General features: G+C 35.0%; 1 protein-coding gene across 3 annotated transcripts in view; it reads left to right on the top strand.

Moving 5' to 3' along the window:
- GLS (glutaminase) overlaps positions 1-22,601 on the top strand; it is a 77,294-nt gene that overhangs the window by 36,411 nt on the left and 18,282 nt on the right. The window contains exons 8-15 of one of the 3 annotated variants that reach the window (XM_081934999.1): positions 2,681-2,713; positions 3,181-3,239; positions 4,387-4,453; positions 6,624-6,674; positions 7,571-7,747; positions 8,156-8,287; positions 9,692-9,784; positions 11,543-15,950. In XM_081934999.1, the coding sequence (XP_081791125.1) occupies positions 2,681-2,713; positions 3,181-3,239; positions 4,387-4,453; positions 6,624-6,674; positions 7,571-7,747; positions 8,156-8,287; positions 9,692-9,784; positions 11,543-11,689 (759 nt within the window). In that variant the 3' untranslated portion in view covers positions 11,690-15,950. Of the gene's footprint in view, positions 1-2,680; positions 2,714-3,180; positions 3,240-4,386; positions 4,454-6,623; positions 6,675-7,570; positions 7,748-8,155; positions 8,288-9,691; positions 9,785-11,542; positions 15,951-22,601 lie in introns of those variants that run through there. The other 2 variants (XM_081935000.1, XM_081934998.1) reach the window with 2 other exon arrangements.

Below are 22,601 nucleotides of genomic sequence, written 5' to 3' on the forward strand. Positions count from 1 at the left end.
TATGATCCCTACTTCTTATTTAATATTAATATGTGTATAGTTACATAAAATATGCATGTGTGATGTGTCATTGGATTGTTACAGTCTTACAATAGTTTGTATTCTAAGGCTTATATTTTGTATATACACAATAGTGTGCATATACACATAAATATACATGCAAGCATGCACACTATACTGTAAGTGTGTATGTATATATTATGTTTGTGAAGTTAAATATTGCATGGAACATTTGTAGACAAAATAATTGCTTGTAAATTTATAAGTAAGTCTCCACAGATTGGAAAAGTAGCCCTTCCAAAATAAAAGTTGCCTTTGTTCTTTCTTATATTCCATCTTCAAACTGAAGACATATTTTCTATATTGTTAAGGCGAGGATGTGGGAAAATAATCATTGCAATATTTAGTATCTTGTTTTAATGCTGACTTTACTTTTATGTTTTCTTAAAGAAAAATGTGTCATGACCAAATGAAATGACATTGTTAAGAATATGGACTTTAGATGCTATTGGAAAAAATCCAGTATTTAAATGTTTAAATATGCTTATTCGTACTTGTATTAATGGAATTGTAAAAAATATTGTTTTCTTGGATGTCAAAATACCCTGGAGCTTAAAGCCAAGAAAATTCTGAATATGATAAATGCTGAAATAAGTTTGCTTTGCTTATATGCTCAGACTCTTGCTTGGTTTATTGATTCTGCTAATGGTGTCAAAAAAATTATTATTCTGGGGTTGTTTTTTTTAGGGGTGGGGAGAGAATGAGATGTTACTATTGTTTTGCATTAAGCATCTTTCTCCTTTTGTCACATGTAGGGGAGAAATGCAAAACTTGTTTCAGTTTAATTGTTTTAACCATGCAACAATGATCAGTATAGCACCCCGTAACTAATGCCGACCCCCTCCCAACTTTCCCAAGCAACATTCACTGTGCATTTAAAAGGTTTTTGTGGTTTAAATGTTGTTACATATTTTACAGCATTAGGATCTATGGAATATTTTGACAACTGCAACAGTTCAATGAAGTTGGTAATTTCTTCTTTTAATTATTTTTCATTGAACAGATTTGGAGTTACACTTTTTTTTAAAAAAAGTTTGTTTTTCTAATGCTTTTCAACACATTGCATAATCTTTTAGCTAGCATATGAAATAGCCTTTGACTCTCTGGGTAGCAGCATTTTAATTTGATTGATGTTGACACAATAGTATGGTATTCTTTCAGCTGGTGATCATACGTGAATGGCTGTACATCACTAGATGAGCTGGTGCTTGTGGCTTCACGGATTGTCTGCAAGGTCCTAATCCACTGTAGAATGGGAAATGAGGCTGGCTTTATACATTTCATTGAGTAGAATGCTGGTACATACAGGCTTCAAGGTTTTTCCCCCCCTCCCTTAAACTAACATTGTAAAAGTAATGTTTCATGGATTGTTTAGATGAGGCCTTTAAATTTGAATTTGTCTACTTTAAAAATGGTAATTCCAGTAAATAGTTGTTTAAATATCTAGCAACTTAAACATGAGGGATACAGATAAAACTGCCAGAATATTCTTACAATAATAAACAAAGTTTGTTTGCTGTGTCACCATAATCTCATTTAAAAAAAAACCCACATCTGCCTTGTTTAGTCTCATCTCTGTAGAACCTTTTAGCTATGATTTCATATTACTTTTTTTTTTTGAAATTTTGGATCTGGAAACCTAAAAGTTTCTGAAATTAAAATACCAAATATAGGGGGGTGGAAATTGCACATGCTTTTTAGCGTATATTTTTTACTTGAAGAAGTGTCCTTTTCAGTATCCAAGTACAAATATAACATGATTTTGATCCTCCGACCTCAGTGTTGGCATTTTGTGTTAAAGGCTTGCTCCCTCCCAGCATATATTTTATGCAGACTCTTTGCTTCAGTCCAAGGTTCATTAATACACAAGCACACAATTTTAAACTTTACACGTTTACTATAGCAATTATAAGTTTGTTATGTTTTCTTAATACAATCCTTTGAATTTAAGAGCAGCATTATGTTTAGCAATCTACCAGGCTCTGTGCTACCAAACTGGGAGTCAGTAAATATTCATCACTTTGTGATATTCTTTCTACTCTGAAATGTTGAGTTTTGATAACTAAAAAAAATGAGCATTTTTGTTATCCCAGTTTGTTAACACTGATGGCTGAAATATAAAGATACCAATAGAAGGTTTTTTTTTAAAGTGTGAGAAGCATGCACATGCAGCTGCTCCTATCAGCACATTTAGTCATACCCAAACTTTATTTTAATGCAGTTGTCTTTTTATTAGTTTTACCTAGTATTTAAAATTGTTCTACCTAGCATTTAAAAGCTACCCCCACAAAGCAGTATTAACAGTATTAATTACAAATAGCTTGTAATTCAGCAAAAAAATAATAATCATGGAAAATTAATGGATTTACTGATTACATTTCAAATAAAATTAGGTTCAGCTCTATTGTTTTACATTGGTAATGTTTTTAACAAGCAATGTTAAAGTATTGTAATGCTTTGTATAACAATTCAGTAATCTAACTCTAGGCATATAGACTAACAAATAAAACACTAGGCTAATAATACATAATAGCATTTAAGTAACAATGAAACAAATTAATCTATAATTAAAGTTCCCTTGTATTAATAAACTTTGTAAATGTGTCTTCTTTCCTTTCAGCAAGGAGTAAATAATGCTGAGAAGTTTGACTATGTAAGCAAACCTTTTAATAGTTACAATTTATTTTCTCTAATTTTAAACAAATATTTATAAACTATAGTGTAGCAACACTGGAGGAAAGCCTCACTCATTTTTACATGTGTTTTTTCTCTTCTGCGAAATTTAGAAGCATTTGCTCTTCAGTTTTAAACTAACCACAGAATGTCATTGAATTTCAACTAGACTAAAATGTATGTAGTATTTTAACTGAAGTTCAGTTAAGATAAAAAATATTAATTTCTAATTTAAACTAACTATAAGTTTATTTTAGACATCGCAGTAAATAGTAATTTATATTAAAGCAGAAAATCTCTTTCTTGTGGAATACATTTGTTCTTATAAAATGACAGCATTGCTTAATATCTAAATCTAACTTGGTTATTTGCACTGAATATATACTGAATACTGAATATAAAGTGCTTTTTGGTACATTTTGAAAAAAATAATCATGCTTTCTTTAGGTGATGCAGTTCATGAATAAAATGGCTGGAAATGAATATGTCGGTTTCAGTAATGCCACGTAAGTATGTTTCCTATATTAATTTTGACATTATGAGCAATAGTTAATGTTGTACATAACATTTTATTTTATTAGTCAGATCTTTGCTTCAGCTAGGACTTTGGGTATAGGAAAAATATTTTTCTTTATGCTGGATTTCTTTTTTTTTTCTCAGAAATTTTTTATTTTTTTTATTCTCTTACATACCATTTTAAGTATACATTCACATAATTCTTTTTCTTTTTTACATTTACCATTCTTATACATTTATTATTTCATTTGATAGGTTATAATATACATATACAGTTTGGGTTGCTTTGTTTACCATCACTTCCCGTTGTAATACCACCTTATTTTCCCTTTCTTTTCTCTCTTTCTCCCTTCTCTACTTTCCTCCTTACTCCTCTCCTTTCCCTTCAACTATGACTTTGGGTATAGGAGAAATACTTTCCTTTATGCTGGATTTCTGTAGAAGTACTTCACCTTATGGCACTGTCTGTTTCAAAAACCAAGGGAAAGGGGAAGAAAAAATCTTCCTCTTTTCTTCCATTAAGAGTTAAGGATATAGGAGAAAGAGAGGTTATTTCTCTTCTACAGGTTTGGTGAAAACATCAATTTTGCCTCACCATTGTTGCCCCCTATAAACAACCACGGCTCTCTGTAGAGAGAAAGTAAGTTCTTTCTTCCCCTCAAAATGTTTTTCCAGAAGCAGCACAAGGCATGCTTTTCTGTAACAGTTCAGCTTGTAACACAGCAGTATGAATTTGCTGTGTAATTTCTGTCTATTGGAGTGATGATGGATAACTTTCTGACTTATGTTGCATTCCTATGTTTCGCTTAACAGCTAAATAATTTCTATTGTATTCTCAAGTAGTTATAACAGATATATTATCAATATTTAAGTTCCATTACTGAGTTGTAACTTTATTTACAAAAATTATGTAGTTTAATACTGAATAGTGAATGCAATGTCTTTTGCATTGAGGCTTATAATATGCTACAACAATAATTTGTTCTTTTTAAGGTAATTTCCACACAAATAGTTTGTGCCTTCCAAAACTACACACGTTGCTAGAGTTAACAACAATTTAAAAAAATATCCTACCAACAGCATTGTTAATAAGTATTTAGTGTTTTGATGTCCATTTCTGTTCCTTTTCACCCTTAGATTCCAGTCTGAAAGAGAGAGTGGAGACAGAAACTTTGCAATAGGCTATTATCTGAAAGAGAAAAAGGTATGCTTTTCAGTTATCTTTACTCCCCTTCCTTAAATGTATGTAATGTCAATTGAACAAACTACAAATAACCTTTTATTTCTTCATAATGACAGTTAAGGTAAGTACAAAATTGATATAAAGAAATGCAGCGATAGTGTTATCCTTCCATTTTGGTCTCTGTGATTTACACAAATTGATTCATGGGACCTGCACAAAGCCTCATTTAAAGTGTATATCACTTCTTGCATATCATGTTACTTAGCATATCTTGCACTGAAGCCTTCACTTTGTTTTCAACCAATGTGTTTCCCAGTCTTTCTGGATCTGCATAGAGTTGTTTTTGCACCTGGTTGCAGGTTCTCTATGTTCAGCATTATGATATTTAGCAACATCTTTATAAATGCTGGTGCTGAGGGAGTAAGCTTTCCTTTTCAGATGGGCATAAATTGTGTCTTTTTGCTTCAGCAAATATCTCTTGTTTTGGATATTCCTTCAAGAGATATCTTGTATCCAAAGTTTAGCCTGACTCACTATTCTATCTCAGAAGTATCAGCATTCTCTGGCAAATCTGCCCAACTTTCCTGGTTCTGGTGACTATGAGGAAAAGGACAGGAATCATAACCTGAGTCAGATGCAAATCTAAGTAAGCAACTATCATATTTTTCAGAGTATAAGAAGCACCAAAGTTTTGAAGAGGCAAATTAAAAAAATTTTTTTTTTGCACTCTGCAAACCTCCCCCAAATGGCCCGTTTTTTGTGAAAATGGGCCAGTTTTTTTCCAAAAAAGGGCATGAATACCCTTTAGGAGGCTTGTAGAGTGCTTGGGGGGGGCGAGCAAAAAGGTCCCATTTTTCACAAAAACGAGCCTGTTTTTTGGTCAAAAAAAGGGCATGTTTTAGGAAGCTTATAGAGTGCTTCTGGGGCAGGGGGAAGGGTAAAATTGAGCAAAAAACCCGGGCCGTTTTTCACTCATTTCTGCCCTCCCCAGCGCCCAGGAGCTTTCTGAAAGCTTCCTAGAGGCTATGCACGGCCATTTTGTGAAGGGGGAAGGATTTCGGAAGGCAAAAAAATGCTGTATTCAGTGTATAAGACGCACCCAGATTTTCAGCCTTTTTTTAAAGGGAAAAAGATGCGTCTTATACTCTGAAAAATACGATAGATTACCTCTTTAAAAAATCACAATTGCAAGCAAGCAACTTGTCATATATCTACAAAGAGAAATCTGTGGGTGATGCTTTTTAATATGCATACATGAAACAAAAGATGGATATTCCCATTAGCTTCACAGAGATAATTACTGAAATCCTTGTAACATCACTCATTATATTAACAGTAGTTAATGTAATATTACTTTAAAATTAACACAATGACATTATGTACTCATTAGATGTTTTTGTCCCATTTGGATTACCGAGAAGTAGCCGGGGGTGGGGTGGGGTGGGGAGATCACTTTATTCATCTTACTTCCTTCTCTGTCTGGTTTTAAAGATAGAGGAAATAGCAATGGGACAAAGATGGAAAATAAATGGTATTTTCATATTATAATCCACTCCCACGTCTCTGGTCAAAAGCATGTAATAATCTTTTACTAAACTACTTGTCAGAAGCACACATTGTCTGATGGTTTAGTAATAGAGCTAAAATATTTTAAGATAGACTTAATGTCTGGAAGTCTTATTTTATTTCTCAATAATTATTATTTTAAGTCTTATTTTAATTCTAAATAATAATTCTTTTCTTAGATACCGTATTTTTCACACTATAAGATGCACCGGAGTATAAGACGCACCATCATTTTGAAGACCTAAATTTTTTTAAAAAATAAGTTTTTGCACTCTGCAGGCCTCGGGGGAGGGGGGGCAAAAACGAGCAAAAAGCGGCCTGTGCTTTTGCTCTCCCCAGCCCCCAGGAGCACTTTGCAAGCCTTCCAAACCCTCTGTATGTCCATTTTTGCAAACGGGCGGGGTTTCGGTAGGCCAAAAATGCTGTATTCAGTGTATAAGACACACCCAGATTTTTACCCTCTTTTTGGGGGGAGAAAAGTACGTCTTATACTTCGAAAAATATGGGAGTCCTCGACTGAATTTTCAGAACTAAGATTTTTTCTTCTTCTTTATCAGTTTTAGTATACATATGATAACTTTTATTGCTGTATCATGATGTACTAAAATATTCTATTATTTTGAAGTGTTTTCCAGAGGGCACGGATATGGTTGGCATATTGGACTTCTATTTCCAGGTAGCTAATTAATCTCTAGAATATTTATTATCCTTGAAGAAGAAAAAATATATATAGAATTATAGGTTAAAATTTTATTTATATAAATATTTTCACAGCAGAGGATCCGATCCTTTGTTTGGGCCAAGTATGTTAGCTAAATGATTTTCCAATTGAATATGTTTAATAAATCAGCATTTCTCATTCTCTGTTCTTAATGCAAATTAAGAATTGATTGCAATCCTCAACCTAAGAATTATATATTTTTGTAGTGAGAATGTAATATGTTTTGCAGCCAGTTTTGTAGTACTATTCAGAGAAGAAATAGTTAATCATATCCTTTGTGCTTTTACACTGGTTAGGTTAACTAAAACATACTTTCTTATCACTAATCTTGTTACTGATTAAAATATGAGCTTTTTTCCCTGCTCATTAAGTTAAACATGGTAGCTTTGAATTTTACACACTAGTAAATAATATAAATTGTCCTGATTCTGTCACATTATTGTTTGTACTGTTCATCTCTGCAGAAACAGGAACACATAGGTTTTTTAATGTTTATTTTAAAAATATCAGTCTTTTATCAGAACAAGCTTCACTGATTAGCTTGTACTGATTAGAGGACAAGTTTTTAATATTTTTTTTTACCAAGCTGTTTTATGAGTTAATCTTGAACCATGATAATCACTTTTATTAAAAAAAAAACATTGCTAGCATCAGATGCCCACTTTATGCTCATTGAAATAGGCCTAATCTGGAAACAGTCTATCTTCACATACTGTATTGTTCATAGGGTAATAGGCTCTTTATGAATTCGGGTTCCCTTTTGTAAGGTAGTCCTTTCATCCATTTAATTACATAGCCTTCTATTTGCATAGGTTGATCAATGTTTCCTTGTTGTCTTCATTTTTCCTAAGCTGTGCTCCATAGAAGTGACTTGTGAATCTGCTAGTGTCATGGCAGCCACCCTTGCCAATGGCGGCTTTTGCCCCATCACTGGTGAGAGAGTCCTAAGTCCTGAAGCAGTTCGGAACACTCTAAGTTTGATGCATTCATGTGGCATGTATGACTTCTCAGGGCAGTTTGCCTTCCATGTAAGTGTTTGTTTAGAGAGATCTGTTATAAAAAATGTTTAGTTGTTTTTTTTATAAAAAGAAAGAAATAACTTCTTATTAAAACCAGTGCTAACAGCAATTAGCAAATTTACCATGGGTGGTAAAATGCATTCCCTGTTATATAGGCTAGTTAGAACTCAAATGACATAAATGAATCCAGAAAAACAAAAGTATTTTGAGATATCAACTAAATAATCCCTGGAATTTATGCTATAGATATCAACTAAATTTATGCTATAGATATCAACTAAATAATCCCTGGAATGTACGCTAATTTATACATTTTGGAAATCTATTGTTACCTTGACAGATAATATGGATATTCAGTGAATGCCAACTAAGTATTAATAAGTATATACTAACTGTTTAAATTGTGTGTTCATTTAGGTGGGTCTTCCTGCAAAATCTGGAGTTGCTGGTGGCATTCTTTTGGTTGTTCCTAATGTTATGGGCATGATGTGCTGGTCACCTCCGCTAGACAAGATGGGCAACAGCGTTAAGGGGATTCACTTTTGTCATGTGAGCAAGACTTCTTACTCGAATTGTTACTAGTCTGTAGCTACAGGTATAATGATCATTAACATTTACACCTATCTCAGTGAAGGTAGGGAGGTTTGCATTTTTCTTGAGCAGAAATGCGTATGTGTTCATTGTTAGAATCAAAGCAGATAAAGATGGAAAAAGCAAAAGGATGGATAATTACACATCCCAACAAGCTACACACTAAGCAAAGATAAAAAGTAGGTGCATTTTGAAAGTGGAAGAAATGTTGACAAAACGCATGCATTTCTTTTCAATCCTGATTGCCTTTTTTTCTTTTTGTTCCCCTAAATTTATAAGATACTTAGTAGTCACTTGACAAAGGACTTTACTTAGAGTTATGTGTAATCAGTAATATCAGAGTGTCTGAATGAAACAGTCAGTTGTAAATTATGATAGCAATAGCACAGTGATGGCGAACCTATGGCACGCATGCCACAAGTGGCATGCGGAGCCATTTATCAGGGCACGCGAGGTGCTGCCCTGTCAGCTGGCCAGCGCGCATGCGCGCGCTGGCCAGCTGAGTTCACCTTTTTAAAAGCTATTTTTCGCCTTCCCCAGGCTCCAGAGGCTTTATAGGAGTCTGGGGAGGGCGAAAAGAGCCTCCCCCCCCCCGGAGGCTTCAGGGACCGTCCCTGAAGCCTTCGGAACGCTTAAAACCACCCTCTGAGCAAACCGGAAGTGACTTCCGGTTTGCTCGGAGGGTGGTTTTAAGCGCTCCGAAGGCTTCAGGGACCGTCCGAGGCTTCCCTGATGCCTTCGGAGCGCTTAAAACGACCCTCCGAGCAATCCGGAAGTCACTTCCGGTTTGCTCAGAGGGTGGTTTTAAGCGCTCCGAAGGCTTCAGGGACGGTCCCTGAAGCCTCCAGGGGGTCGGGGGAGGCTCTTTTCGCCCTCCCAGGCTCCTATAAAGCCCCTGGAGCCTGGGGGGGGGGGCGAAAAAAGCATGTAAAAAGGGGGGGGGTCGCGCGTTGTGCACGCATGCGCACTGGGGGGGGTCGCGCGTTGCATTATGGGTGTGGCACGCCCGCACTCAACCCCCCTGCACTCCCCCCCACTTGTGGCACGCGAGCCAAAAAAGGTTCGCCATCACTGCAATAGCAGAACAATAGCATTTAGACATATATACCTTCCCAGTGCTTTACAGTCCTCTCTAAGCAGTTTACAGAGTCAGCATATTGCCCCAACAATCTGGGTCCTCATTTTACCGACCTTGGAAAGCTGAGTCAATCTTGAGCCAGTGAAAATTGAATTGCCAAATTGCAGTCAGCCGGCAGTCAGCAGAAGTCTCCTGCAGTACTGCATTCTAACCACTGCACCACCACGGCTCTTGATAGTAGACATGAATATAAATATAACACAATGATGTTTTTACTATTGCAGGAACTGGTTTCTTTGTGCAACTTTCATAATTATGATAACCTGAGGCATTTTGCAAAGAAGCTTGATCCTCGGAGGGAAGGTGGTGATCAACGAGTAAGTTGAAAGTATTTTATAAAAGTAATGTGTAACATGTACATTTTGCATAGCAACGTCCAAATAGGATTGGTCAATGACATGTATTATATCAATACTCTTGAGTTGTGTGTGTTCAGACCATATTTGGCACATCTAGAACTAACTAGTAAATGCTAAGCACTAAGCTATATTACATTATTCACTGGCTTTTACTGGTTTGTTTACTTACTGGTAGTCCTCAACTTACAAACCATGATTGAGCCAGAATTATGGTTGTAAGTCATGCCAGTCATTAAGGCACTTATCGTGTGACTGCACCCAATTTTACAACCTTTTTCATGCCAGTTGTTAAGTAAATGCCGTGGCCATTTAGCAGATGCTACGGCTGTTAAGTGAATCCATTGTACCCAATGGGCTCTTTTTCCCCCTGGAAACTAGAAGCAAATGTTAGTTTCTGGCAAAAACCAGAAATCGTGGTCATATGACTGCAGGACATTGCAAATGGCCATGAATGTGGGCCAGTTGCCAAACAGCCAAAATGCAATTGTGTTGCAACTTTGAAACCTTGTTATAAGTAGAATCTGGGAAGGTCTGCCGTAACTTCAAATGTAAGATGAAGACTACCCGTCTAGTAATAATTTGACATTTGACTGAAACTTAGTTTAGTTTAGTGAAATAATTGGCATTATATAACATACCTGAATGTAATATATTTAAAGTATCCTCAAACAAATCTGAGAACAGTTCATGTAACCTTTCTAGATGAACTTAAAATCATTCTGGATTAAATGCGATGAAGCAAAGCTAGCATATTCAGCGGTATATTTTCACTTCATAAAAATTATGGGACAAAGTTTTTTATTACAGATTTTAATCTTAGAAGAAAAATAAAAATGTATATTTAATACAGATTACTTTTATTTTGGTAACACATTTGATCCACATATTAGTGAGAAAATATCTCCAATACTGTTCTTGACTCTCAGAGTAGCAGTGGGTAATCTCTTGCTTGTTGCTGAGAGGCTTCTTGGTCAACATTTTTTTTAAAGTGTACTGCCTGAGATACAGAGCTTTGTATTAACTTTCAAACATGTCAGTCAGTTTACTGGTCTGACCATGGCTCTGATCCTCATTGGGAAGAAATCTGCATTTTTGAATGGCATTAATACCATTCAAAATACCAGCAGTAGTCATTACTTAGACTTTGGAAATCCATTTGCACTATGGAATGTGTAAGTTCACAGACAATTTTTATGTTTTGCTCTTTGGATCGAGTTTGGGATGGGAAAAAGATTGGAACTTAGAACTTTGGCCTTGTACTGTTAACATGTTTCAATCCTTTAGTCATTTCTCTAACATTTTTGATAAAGCTTTGGCATAAATAATTATTGCCATAGTAGTTTGAAAACCATCTTTGTAGAGGGAAAATAGAGGGAAGGCTGAATTGTCCAACTTGAATTAAACTGGGAGAAGCTGAATTGTAGGAGTTCTGTTAGCAACTCAGGAATTCTACTAACATGAAAGTTGCTGTATGGCTAATTAATACAATCAGCATCCTGTTATGAATGAATTGGGTTAAAGAAGTATTTCTTCCCTTTCACCAAATTAAATAAATTATTTACTGTAGTTTGAAATTAAAAAGTGTGTGGCATAATAATGTCAGGTTGAGAGAGATCTCTGAGAACCAGCAAGTGCTAATTGATAAATAAAAATAATGCTAGAATGTTTTATTTCATTGATAATTTAATACAAACTATATGTTGCTTAAACAACTAGCATTCCTTTGGACCACTGGACTATGAGAGTCTTCAGCAAGAACTTGCATTAAAAGAGACTGTGTGGAAAAAAGTGTCACCTGAATCAAATGAGGACATCTCCACAACTGTAGTGTATAGAATGGAAGGTCTGGGAGAACAAAACTAGTGCACTGCGCTCTAGTTTCAGAGAGTTTGATTTCATTTTTAAACAGACTCCAATTTGTCTAGATTACACTCTGGTTTGTCGAGATATTAGATTTATTATTTTGACTTCAGTTGGTTGTAAATATGCTTGAGATACCCCAAACTGGTATACCAATAATTTTATACTAATTGCTTTAATATATTTTTTTCTACAAAGCAATATGAAACAAAACTGAATGTGTGCTATTTAAACTTGTGTCATACTTAAGGAATGAATTGTAAAATGGGAATTTTAAGGGGTGCTGTAAAAGAGAGAAATCTTGCAATGCAATCAAAATGCAAACAGCATAATTGTTAACCAAGAACATGACAACCAAAGATATAGGAAAATTTAAGTCCTGGATCATAAGTAGATATTTCTTTTTATTGTTAATATATTCTAAAAATTACTTTTTGTCTTTTTCATGAACAGTGTAAAAACTTGATCCCATTTATTCTAATTAAGTTCAGTTAATGTCAGTGTAACCGAATGTAAATGAAGTTAAGTGTTCATGTGCTGCTTTGCAACACTAACAAAAAATTCATAATTTTTATATAAAGCACATTTGTAAACTTACTAAGCTTGTGTAAAAATATCAGTATGTTGTTATATAAGGTAAGGAAGTCATGTTGGATTAGACAAAAATTCTAATTCTAGGATTCTGTTTTTTCAATGGCCACTTAGCATTCTTTTGCTATTTTTCACCAACAGTTGATATTGTAAGTCATTCTACTTCTGATATAAAAAGGTAGTGTATAGCAATTAGGACTAGCATCCAGCTGATAGCCTCATTCTTCATGAATGTTTCTAATTCATTTTTAAAACCATAACAAGTTTATGACCATCCCTATATCTTAAGAAATAAATCCCATAATACAACTGCTCTGTGAGGAATCAATTCCTTGTGTGATTGGGTGATTGGTGATCTTGGTTTCTGATATTATAAAGAAGAAATAAATTTTTATTTCACTGATTTTTATACTCTCTTTATTTTTACACCCCTTTTACTTTTCTAAGCTAAAACTTATATTAATATAATATTTTATACATATTAAACTATTTCTAGTAAATCTAGTAGTGTGTTAGAAAAATGTACTTTTATTGAGCCTTCAGCTTCTGAAAATAATGATTGTTTGATTTGTTTTTGCATCAAAAATCAGCTACAAAGGCTAGTTTCCCCTACTCAGTCATGTGTAATTTCAGTAGCCTATAACCCTAGAAAATTAGCACCCAACTATAGATGAGGAACAGATATGCTCAGGATCCACTGCCAAAAGCCTCCATTTATTTATTACATTTATATGCTATCCATCTCTTCATGGGGCAGAATTTTAATACAGTTGCTTCTGTGTTAGAAGCCTATTGTGCTGTTGAAGGATAGGTTTCCTCTATTAGCCAAGCAAAATATAAATTACTGGGTCAAACTTTAATTTCAGCATAATTTGAGAGAAGAATCATAAATGTGGTAGGCTAGAAAAGAGATTTCCCCCCCCCCACTTTCCACAAATGCAGGGATTGATTCCCCCCCCCCCTTTTTTTTTGCATCAACTGAATATTGATGCATTTGGTCATGACAGAGTTGACCAACTGTCTTGTCACTTGATCCTAGAGAGAATGAATGGCTCAAATTCATACAGCCTTATGTTTTCATGCCTAAATCAGGATTAGCACTCATAGTCTTCTGGTTTCCAGCCTGGTGCCTTAACCACTAGATCATACTGGATATCATTTGGTTAGAAAACAAGTAACACTCAATATAGATAATGCTGTGTTATATGGACCAACAGTCTTGATATGAGTAAATATATACTCATATAATAAGTGTTATCTATTCTCATGTCAGTTTTTTTCTATATTTTCTGACAAGGCTTTTAGTCAACAATATTTTCTTCTGCAACTGAAAACTTGTGCTCAAGCTCAGTATTATTTACTGGCTTTAAAAAATCAGCATGGCTGTGGTATTGATGGCTTTTCCTTATTTAGACTACTAAATATCTCAGAAAAAGTTAGGAAGGAAAATAATATTAGCATGTTCTCAGCCAGGAGTGGGGAATCTGTGAACCCTTTAGGTGTTGCTGAATTATAACTTCAACATCCCTTACAATGGGTAATGCTGCCTTTGTTGGGGGAATTGTAAACCAGTAACTTGGAGGCAGCAAAGTTTCTCTATTTATAGCATGATAGATTTGGAAGGGGAGAAAGATCCTGTAGTCCAGGATCTTGCAGTGTACAATTCCAAGATCCTTGAGAGAGGGCTGTCTGACTAAGAGCTCAGAACCTTCATAGGCAGATCATTCCATTATTGCACAAATTTTATTTTCAGGAATTTTTCCCTTACATTTAAATAACAGTTCTACCTAGCCCTGATTTTTGTGGCAGTGGACCATCTTCCCTAAAGCAATCTAGAGCAGGGGTCTCTAACGTTAGCAATTTTAAGACTTGTGGACTTCAACTCCCAAAAGCAAAGCTGGTTGAGGAATTCTGGGAGTTGAAGTCCACAAGTCTTAAAATTGCTAAGGTTGGAGACCCCTGATCTAGAGTACTCTTTCTTGAGCCTGCCCTAATAGGAATGTCCTCCATTGTTACTTTTGTTGTTCTCCTCTTAATATATTTGAACCTCTCAGTATCCTGGAAATATGATGTCCAGATTTGTGCACAGTAGTAGATTGGGTTCGTACCATTGCAGAGTAGAGGAGAATAAGAATGCCATGTGCCTTGGGTACAATGCTTCTTCTAAAGTACCCAGATCTACCTTGGCCTTTGTAACAACTGTCTCACACTGTTTTCTCATGTTCATCCTGTTTTCAGTTACAATGCCTAAGCCCTTTTTGATAGAGTTCTTCCAAGCCATGAATCTCCCATTGTGTATATGTGCTCTGCATTTTTATTCCCCGAATATAACTTACATTTTTCACCATTGAAGGGTATTTTGTTCATTTCAGCCCAGTCCTCCAGCCTGTCCAGATTTTTCAAACTCCTTCTATCATCCTGGGTGGTGGCCATTTTATGACATCTGGAAATTTGATCTACATGAGGAAAGTTTGGTCAATACCAGCACTAGAATGTGCTCTTGAAGCACTGAGGAATATAGGAAACAAAACTGCAGTGCTAAGTTACGTTTAAAGAAGTTATGATTTGTCAATCTCTACAACTCGTGCTCTTAGAAAAGTATCCATATTATAATGACTGCAATGTCCAGATTATCATGTCATTGGATTGGAAGTGATCCAGACAGATTGATAAAGATGAAGCTAATCTGATTGGTTGGTTTTGAGTGGTGTCTTCAGTGTAATTTTTGAAGAAAACTGCTTTTAAACAGAATCAAGCTTATACTGACATATTGCTGCCCCCATAAGATTTTTAATTTGTTGCTTTTGTATTTTGGCTGTGGTAAAATAATTTATGAATCCTTGTTTTAAAAGGCATGGTAATTGGGGGTGGGTGGGTATTGTTTCAAACTATTATATCAAACTATCGAAATGTTATTTATTGTGCAAGGCCAAAACCAGAAAAAAAAATAACAATACGTTATAGTAAGAGGAAATTTTAAAAAGTGAGAAAACAGACAAGAATTAATAAAATGTGGACATTATATTGGACTAAGATGGGCAAATGATTGGGCCATTTACTAAAATTTTGTCCTCATAGTTCTTACCGTAGTGACCTGGCTAAAAATGGGAATGGTGATAAGAAATAAGTACTGTTTTTCTTCAAATGAGAAAACCTGTCTGAGTTTAAAGTTAAAGTACTCCATTTTAAGCTTGAAAACTAATAAGCTAATAAAAAGTCTGTTTCAAATTTGATATGGAGTGTTTTGAATTCAGAGGAGTTCAGATTTGGAACATTTTACATCTTTCAACTTAGACTCTTCTAAATTATATCCACCAGAGAAATTACTACATTCCAGAAGAAATCAACATTAAGGGCAAGGCCTCAAAAATTGACAGAATATTATTGTGTTTATTCTGTTATTAGTACGGCTTAATGTATTTGTGTTCATAGCAGTATCAGTTCTTCGTATTCAAACATTTGTCTTGTTGTATTCTCCACTCTACCCTATGACATACTTAATATTTCATTAAAAATACAATGTATTTAAACTTTGTTTGATCATCTTTCTATTATTTTTTTTCTTGAGTTTAAATATTTGTTACGTGTTCCCATTTTTCATTTAAATTGTATGTTATTTATGTACTTTGAGCCAATACACTTTGTATTATAATAAATTTTTATTTTAAGCAGATTATTTTGCATTTTTGTTCTTTTACATATGTAATCTAAGACATAATTTGATACGGAGAATGAAAAGCATTCTTGTAGATTTTGAATAAAAAAGATAAAGGGACACTTACTGTTTGCTTGCGTTATATGTTTGGGTGTTTAATATAAATTGAACAGATTTTTTTTCTTACCGTGTTTCCCCGAAAATACGACAGGGTCTTATTTTCTTTTTACTTACAAAATATGGCCTTGGGCTTATTATGGGGGAGGGCTTATTGGTTTGGGGTTGCGGGGCAGCTGCTCCCTTGCGAACTGGCTCCTGAAGAGCCAGGCACAACCTCAGGGGCGAAGCAGCCATGAAGTGACCAAGCTCACAAACAACCGCCTGGCAAACCCCCTCTCCAGACGGGCAGAGCGCCATTTAATGGCCTAGGGGGTATCCATAAGGCGCAAAGCCACGTGGTGCTCTGCCCGCTCCCCAGCTCCCATGGCTTGGCACATTAGGGATACCCCCTACGTCAGTGCATGGAGCTCTGCCCGGCTGGAGAAGAGGGTTGCGCGAGTGTCTGTTCCGCCCCCAGCAGGCATGCCTCCTAGCCTCAACATGTCCAGGCCCAGCTCTCCCTGCAGCAGCCGTAGCCACCGCACTCCGAGCATAACGTCTTCTCCGGCTCCAAACTCCCAGACTCGGCAGCCGAGTTGGGAGTTTGGAACCGGAGAAGACGTTATGCTCGGAGCGCTGCAGCAGCGGTGGCTGCTGCAGGGAGAGCTGGGCCCGGACACTTCGGGAGCCAGTTCGCAAGGAGCAACCGCCCGGCAACCCCCCCCCCTCCGGTCAGGCAGAATGCCAGTCCCCAACCTAGCGGTATCCCGAAGGCGGCAAGCAACGTGAGCGCCTTTCTCCCCCCCCAGCTCCTGCGGCTTGGTGCCTTCAGGATACCGCTATATCGGTGAGCAGTGCTCTGCCTGGCCAGAGGGGGGTGTTGTCCAGGGGGTTTATTTTCGGGGATGGGCTTATATTTTTGCCCACGTGAAAAATGTGGTAAGGCTTTAGTTTCAGGACAGGTCGTATTTTCGGGGAAACACGGTATCTTGCCACCTTTCATCAGCTTGGAGGGTGACTTGAAAACACATTTGTTTGGGCCTATAGTACAGCATGCTCTTGCTAGGTGCACAACTCCCCATCCCCACTAACTGCTGCTGTTCCCTGGACATGAGCAGAATATTTGAAGCATAGCTTGTCGAGGCAGAGAAAAAATATCCTTGCAGAGGATTAGAGAAGCATATATTTACACACACACACACATACTATCACATGCTCAAGTAAAAGTGCCTTGCATACAGATACCAATTGAACACTTTATATCTGAACCTATACATTGATTTTGATTTATACATTTCTGAGACCAAATTCACATGCTTTAGGCCATCTTTGTAAGGTATGATTATTTGAAGACATTTGCATGAGTAGATAAGAGCTAATCTCTCATGGATAAGTTGCTTTTGTTTTTAACCAAGTGGTTTCCAACTGCTGATTTTCTCTTTTTGGCAGTGAGTTTCCCTTTGTAAATCTTTTTTAAAAAAAAGATTTTGTCTGCCTGTATATTTTTGTCTATAGATACAGTATGATTCTTTTGATTCATAATCTTAGAATAAAATAAAGAGAGTTGTCAATGCTTACATTCCTTTGAAACTACTCTAATAGATCAGTGTAATTGCAGTTAAATTTGAATCTGACATATTTTCTGCATTAAATGTTCTGTTTTTTATGGCTTCTTCATAGCTCTGTCTATTAATAGTGGTTTAATTTCACTTTGGAAAATATAAGGTCTAGAAAAAGAACGTGGGGTGGTGGTGGATGAAAAGAAGTCAATAGAAACACCTTGTAGCAACTACAGCTTATCTTTTTATGTCTTGATTCATACATGTCATTGAGATTACAGTCCTCTACCCCCTTATCCAGTAAAGTCTATGCAGTTTATAACTAAGAAGGCATTAACAATTATGACACAGAGTATTTTGTGATATTACACTCTTTATTTCAGTAAATACTTGAATTCACTCATATTAGTTTAATAATTTGTTATTTGGTTTCTTGAATTAGTTGTTTGTTACAATGAGAAGATATTTATGAAATGTCATGAGCACAGAGAAACATCCAGTATGGTGCAGTGGTTAAGGCATCAGACTAAAAATTGGGAGACAATAAATTCTGTTCCTATGTTAGGCACAAACCCAATTGGAAGATTTCGGGCCAGTTATTTTTTCAGCCCTAGGAGACGGTGGCAAATAACTTCTGAAAAAATGCTTTACAAAGACGACTACAGCAACTTATCCAGACAGTCTCCAAAAATTGTGCCTAACATAGGACTAGACATAAGTGTACAGAAACGGGGAAAGAAAAATCTAGAACTCTCTTTCCCACAAAAAAAATTAGTTGTGATAAAACAAATGAATATTTCTTAAACTTTTGTACTGAGCTCATTGTTGCTTTACTTATTTATGCTTTGCCAAGTGCAACAAGATTCATTGGGTAGTGATAGTATGCCAAGAGATTGGGGTAAAGAAGCAGGGTATAATCAACTAGATCACTGATTTGCAATGCAGAATTCCATAAATAGAAATGCATATTGCTTCCATATGCTGGATTTCCGTCGTTATTCAAATAGCAAGAATAGCTGCTGTTTGGAAAATGTTGGGTGTGTATGGCAGAGATTTTGTCAGGTGTTTTCTTTCCTTCCTTTGGTTTTCCTTTGTTGCTACTTTATTTAAGAGACAACTCATGGATCACAATATTTAATTTTTAACAACAATATTCTTATTGAAGACAAAAGTAGGAAAAATTATCCCAAATCAGCTTTAAATCATATGACATCCAAGGATATTGACTTAATTACTGGATATAGGTTTAACATTTTACTAGGCAATGGTTGCAACATATTTTTTATGTTGACATTTATCTCTGGAGATGACATCTGTAAAAGTCCAAAGAGTTTTCAGCTATTTAAAAAAAAATTAAGTATACTCTTCTAAGTAGTCAGCAAATTGCAAATTCAAAGTAGTATGTAAAGCACTGCTTAGCACATTTAATCAACATCATAGATACTTGTTTGACTTAGGCAAAGAACAAAGAATTTGCATATTCTTAGTACCACAATCATTGCATTGAGTTCTCGACAAAAAGGGGATGTGAATAATCCTAAATAATTATAGCATTATAAGAATAGATTTCTTTCAATACAAAGTACCAAATTATTTTTGAATAAAAAAATTAATGGAGTTATATTTGAAAATAATTTATCATATATCTTTAGTGCCCATTAAATGTGTTTGTTCACTTGAACAATTCTACCATATTTTAAGACAACTTTTAACTAAAGGAAGTCCATTTGTTTTTCCCCCTTTGGGGAATTACAGATTCCTGCAATGCAAGAATAAATTGTTAAATCTAATAGTTCATATTCAGTTAGACATTTCACCTATTTAATTAGAGATATGTGGATGGTCATGTCTGAATATTGCTTGCCCAATATATCTCTTATGTGTTTAAGGTACATGCTGCTACATTAATTTGATTCTTGCTTTTATTACCAAAAGCTATATCTCTATTCTTGCTTAAATTGCCAACAACAATATATATCGCTACATATCTTTCTTTATTAAAATTTTTAAGAAAAGAGATAAAAATTAACTAGAAGTGATGTTTAGAATAAAGGAAGAGAAAAAGATAAAGACAAAAATGAAGAAAAAGAAATAAAATATAAAAAAATGATTTTATTATTTTCTTTTACAAAAGTTATAAATGTATATTAACATCTTACTTACATTTTTCTATATATTTTTTCTAATATGAAAACCATATGAAAACCATATCATTTCATTTTTTTGTTTCACACAAAAAGTCAGGAGTTTAAACTTAGACAATATTTTGTCTCTAATTAAAGTTGTCAATTTTGGCCACCTCAGCAAGTTTCATCATTTTCACCATCCATTCCTCCATTGTGGGTAACATTGACTCTTTCCACCTTTAATAATCTTGCAGTTGTCATATATAAAAAACACTCCCATGTTTTTCTCTAGATATTAATCAATTGGTCCGAAAAGAAAAATTCAATTCAATTGCATATTAATCTTTACAATCTTCTGTATTTAATACATATATTGTCTAAAAGTTTCTAGCTTTTTTGCACTGAATGATAAAACATCTCTTCTTAAATTTTCATTTCCAGCATAAATTCATAGTACCTTTATACATTCTATACATTTTTTCCCAGTATCATTTATCAACAATACATCATTTTATAAAAATTCTCATTAAGCCACATATTCTCTCATTGTTCTATTTACAACCTAAATGTTTGGCCCATAGTCGTCCAACCATTTGGCTTGCCTGGGCCCAATTGAATGAATTGTCTTGGGTTGTAAATAAAATATGCAATCTAGTTAATGTGCATAAATGACAGACTTCCTTTATTTTTTAAATATTTTTTATTTTCTTGTGGTGCTGCATTACTAGTTGTCCAGGACCACATGCAGGCCATGGGTTGGGCATACCTGGTTTAGCCCATTTTATTATACCTTCTTTCATTTGTTCTTTTTCTGTTTCAAAGTTCAATAGAAGTTTGTACATTTTATCAGTAATGTGTTCATTGTTTGTATACATTTATGTTCCAAATTCAGTCTTATAATATTCTACTTCATCTACTTTAAATCTTTCTAATTACTGTACATAAGAAAACAATTGACATGTATATTCTTCTATCTCTAGCTGTTCTTTTGATTTTATTTTACATTTATCCTTGTCAAAATTCTATTATAGCCAACAGTAAATATCTTCTGGCCAATGAAATTGTATTCCTTTATGTGGCCTCAAAAATTGAATTAACCTTTTATATTCACGTCAGTGGTTTCATACTGATTAATGCCATCACTTGCCACCAGGCATTTATGTTCACCAAACAATTCATGTCTGTATCTTTAGAATTAGGTGGGACTTTAAACACAGAGACAAACACAATACACAAATTCAGCTGCTGAAGAAACGAACCAACCTTAATTGAAAGTACAAAATCATTTAAATAATGTCAGGGAAACCCAAAGATTTCAAAAGGCAACTGGACTTTTTTGTTTTTTTCTTTGAAACATTTCGCTTCTCATCCAAGAAGCTTCTTCCATTGGGGAAATTTACTGTGGATTGGAGATACAATTATGAGATTTCTTAGAAAGTGCTTTAAACTGCAAGTAGGTAGAGGTCTGTAAGTAGGTCTGTTAGGAAATTCATTCTCCCCTCACAAATCATCACACATGTATAAAACACTCCTGAAGTTATGAGAGGATCTCTGATCTTGGTATGAGATAGATATATTTGCAAGCTAAATTGAGGCAATAGACCAAACTTGCTCATCACAACAACAACTGACATAGTTGGGTCTGTAAGTTAGGAATGAACTAGGTTAGGTTTGATCTATCTCCTGCTGAATCCTAATTACATATACAGACTTGTACATAATCTTTTTAGGTTCCAAGCTAGAGAATAATTATTTCAGGAAACAGCAGTTGATTTATAACATAGCTGCCCATTATAATCTGGAACAAACTTGTTTTCCAAACAGAGTAACAGTGAATGTTTGCAGTATCACCAGGTATTTCTCATGCACTATCTTTGACCTTAGTTTCCTTACATAATTTCTTAAATTCCAGGTTTTGATTTAAGACATTTGGTAGATTTTTGGGGGGTCTTTCTACATGGAGGTATTTTAAATCACAACTATCCTTCCAGATTTGCATAAAATTTAATGCTAAAACTGTATGTAAAGCAATAGTTTTGTCTTTGTCAGTATGTTTAATAATCAACAACTTTCTTACTTCACCTCCCTTGAATATGAAAGAAACTGGTTGTCCTGTTTGGTACCACAAAATAATTATGCATTTTCCCTTCAGCTAAAGGGACACTTGTTTTTGTGCTGCAGACCTATATAAAAATATAGTGTATATTGCTTATTTACATATGTTATTTTGAGGATATTTTGTCATATTTACATGGAGTAATTCTTCAGGGCATTCTTTAGGAATACAAAAATTGGGACTGATCAGCACTTGAGTGCTCTGGAGACACCCTGCTGACCTATTCAAGAGATAAGCTTTTCCTGAAGATGTTCACAGAGGAAATACAAATGTCTGCAGAAGAAAAAGCTTTAAACAAGTATGCATGCATTAGGACTGTTTGCAGCACAGTAACAGTCATTTGAATGACGTTATTTGAACTATGGCATAAGCCATAGTTAATTGTGCGTATTCATGCATAAACGCTCGCTGAACATTTGTTAAATTTATTGAAACACTGACAACTGGGATAGCTACAATATACAGTAAAATGAAAAAACAAAAAAGTAAAATCAAACATATTAAAACTAATGGAAACGAATGAATTTTGTTTTTTAAACCTCTGTTCCTTGCCTTTTTAAAAGACAAGTTAAAACCTTCAAACAGACAGTATGGTAAAAAAAGCAAGATGGTGGCCACCATTGTGCAATTGAAGCTCCACCCACTTTTTAAACTGTAGCTATTCTCTTGACATTTTTAGTACACTGTGGACACCCACACCCTCAACTTGATAAAGCATACATTGCAAAAAATTCATAGTAAAGAAGAATTCTCACCCCTAAGTTGGGAG

Source organism: Natrix helvetica, assembly GCF_964273705.1.
Source record: "Natrix helvetica genome assembly, chromosome: 1".
Taxonomy (NCBI): domain Eukaryota; kingdom Metazoa; phylum Chordata; class Lepidosauria; order Squamata; family Natricidae; genus Natrix; species Natrix helvetica.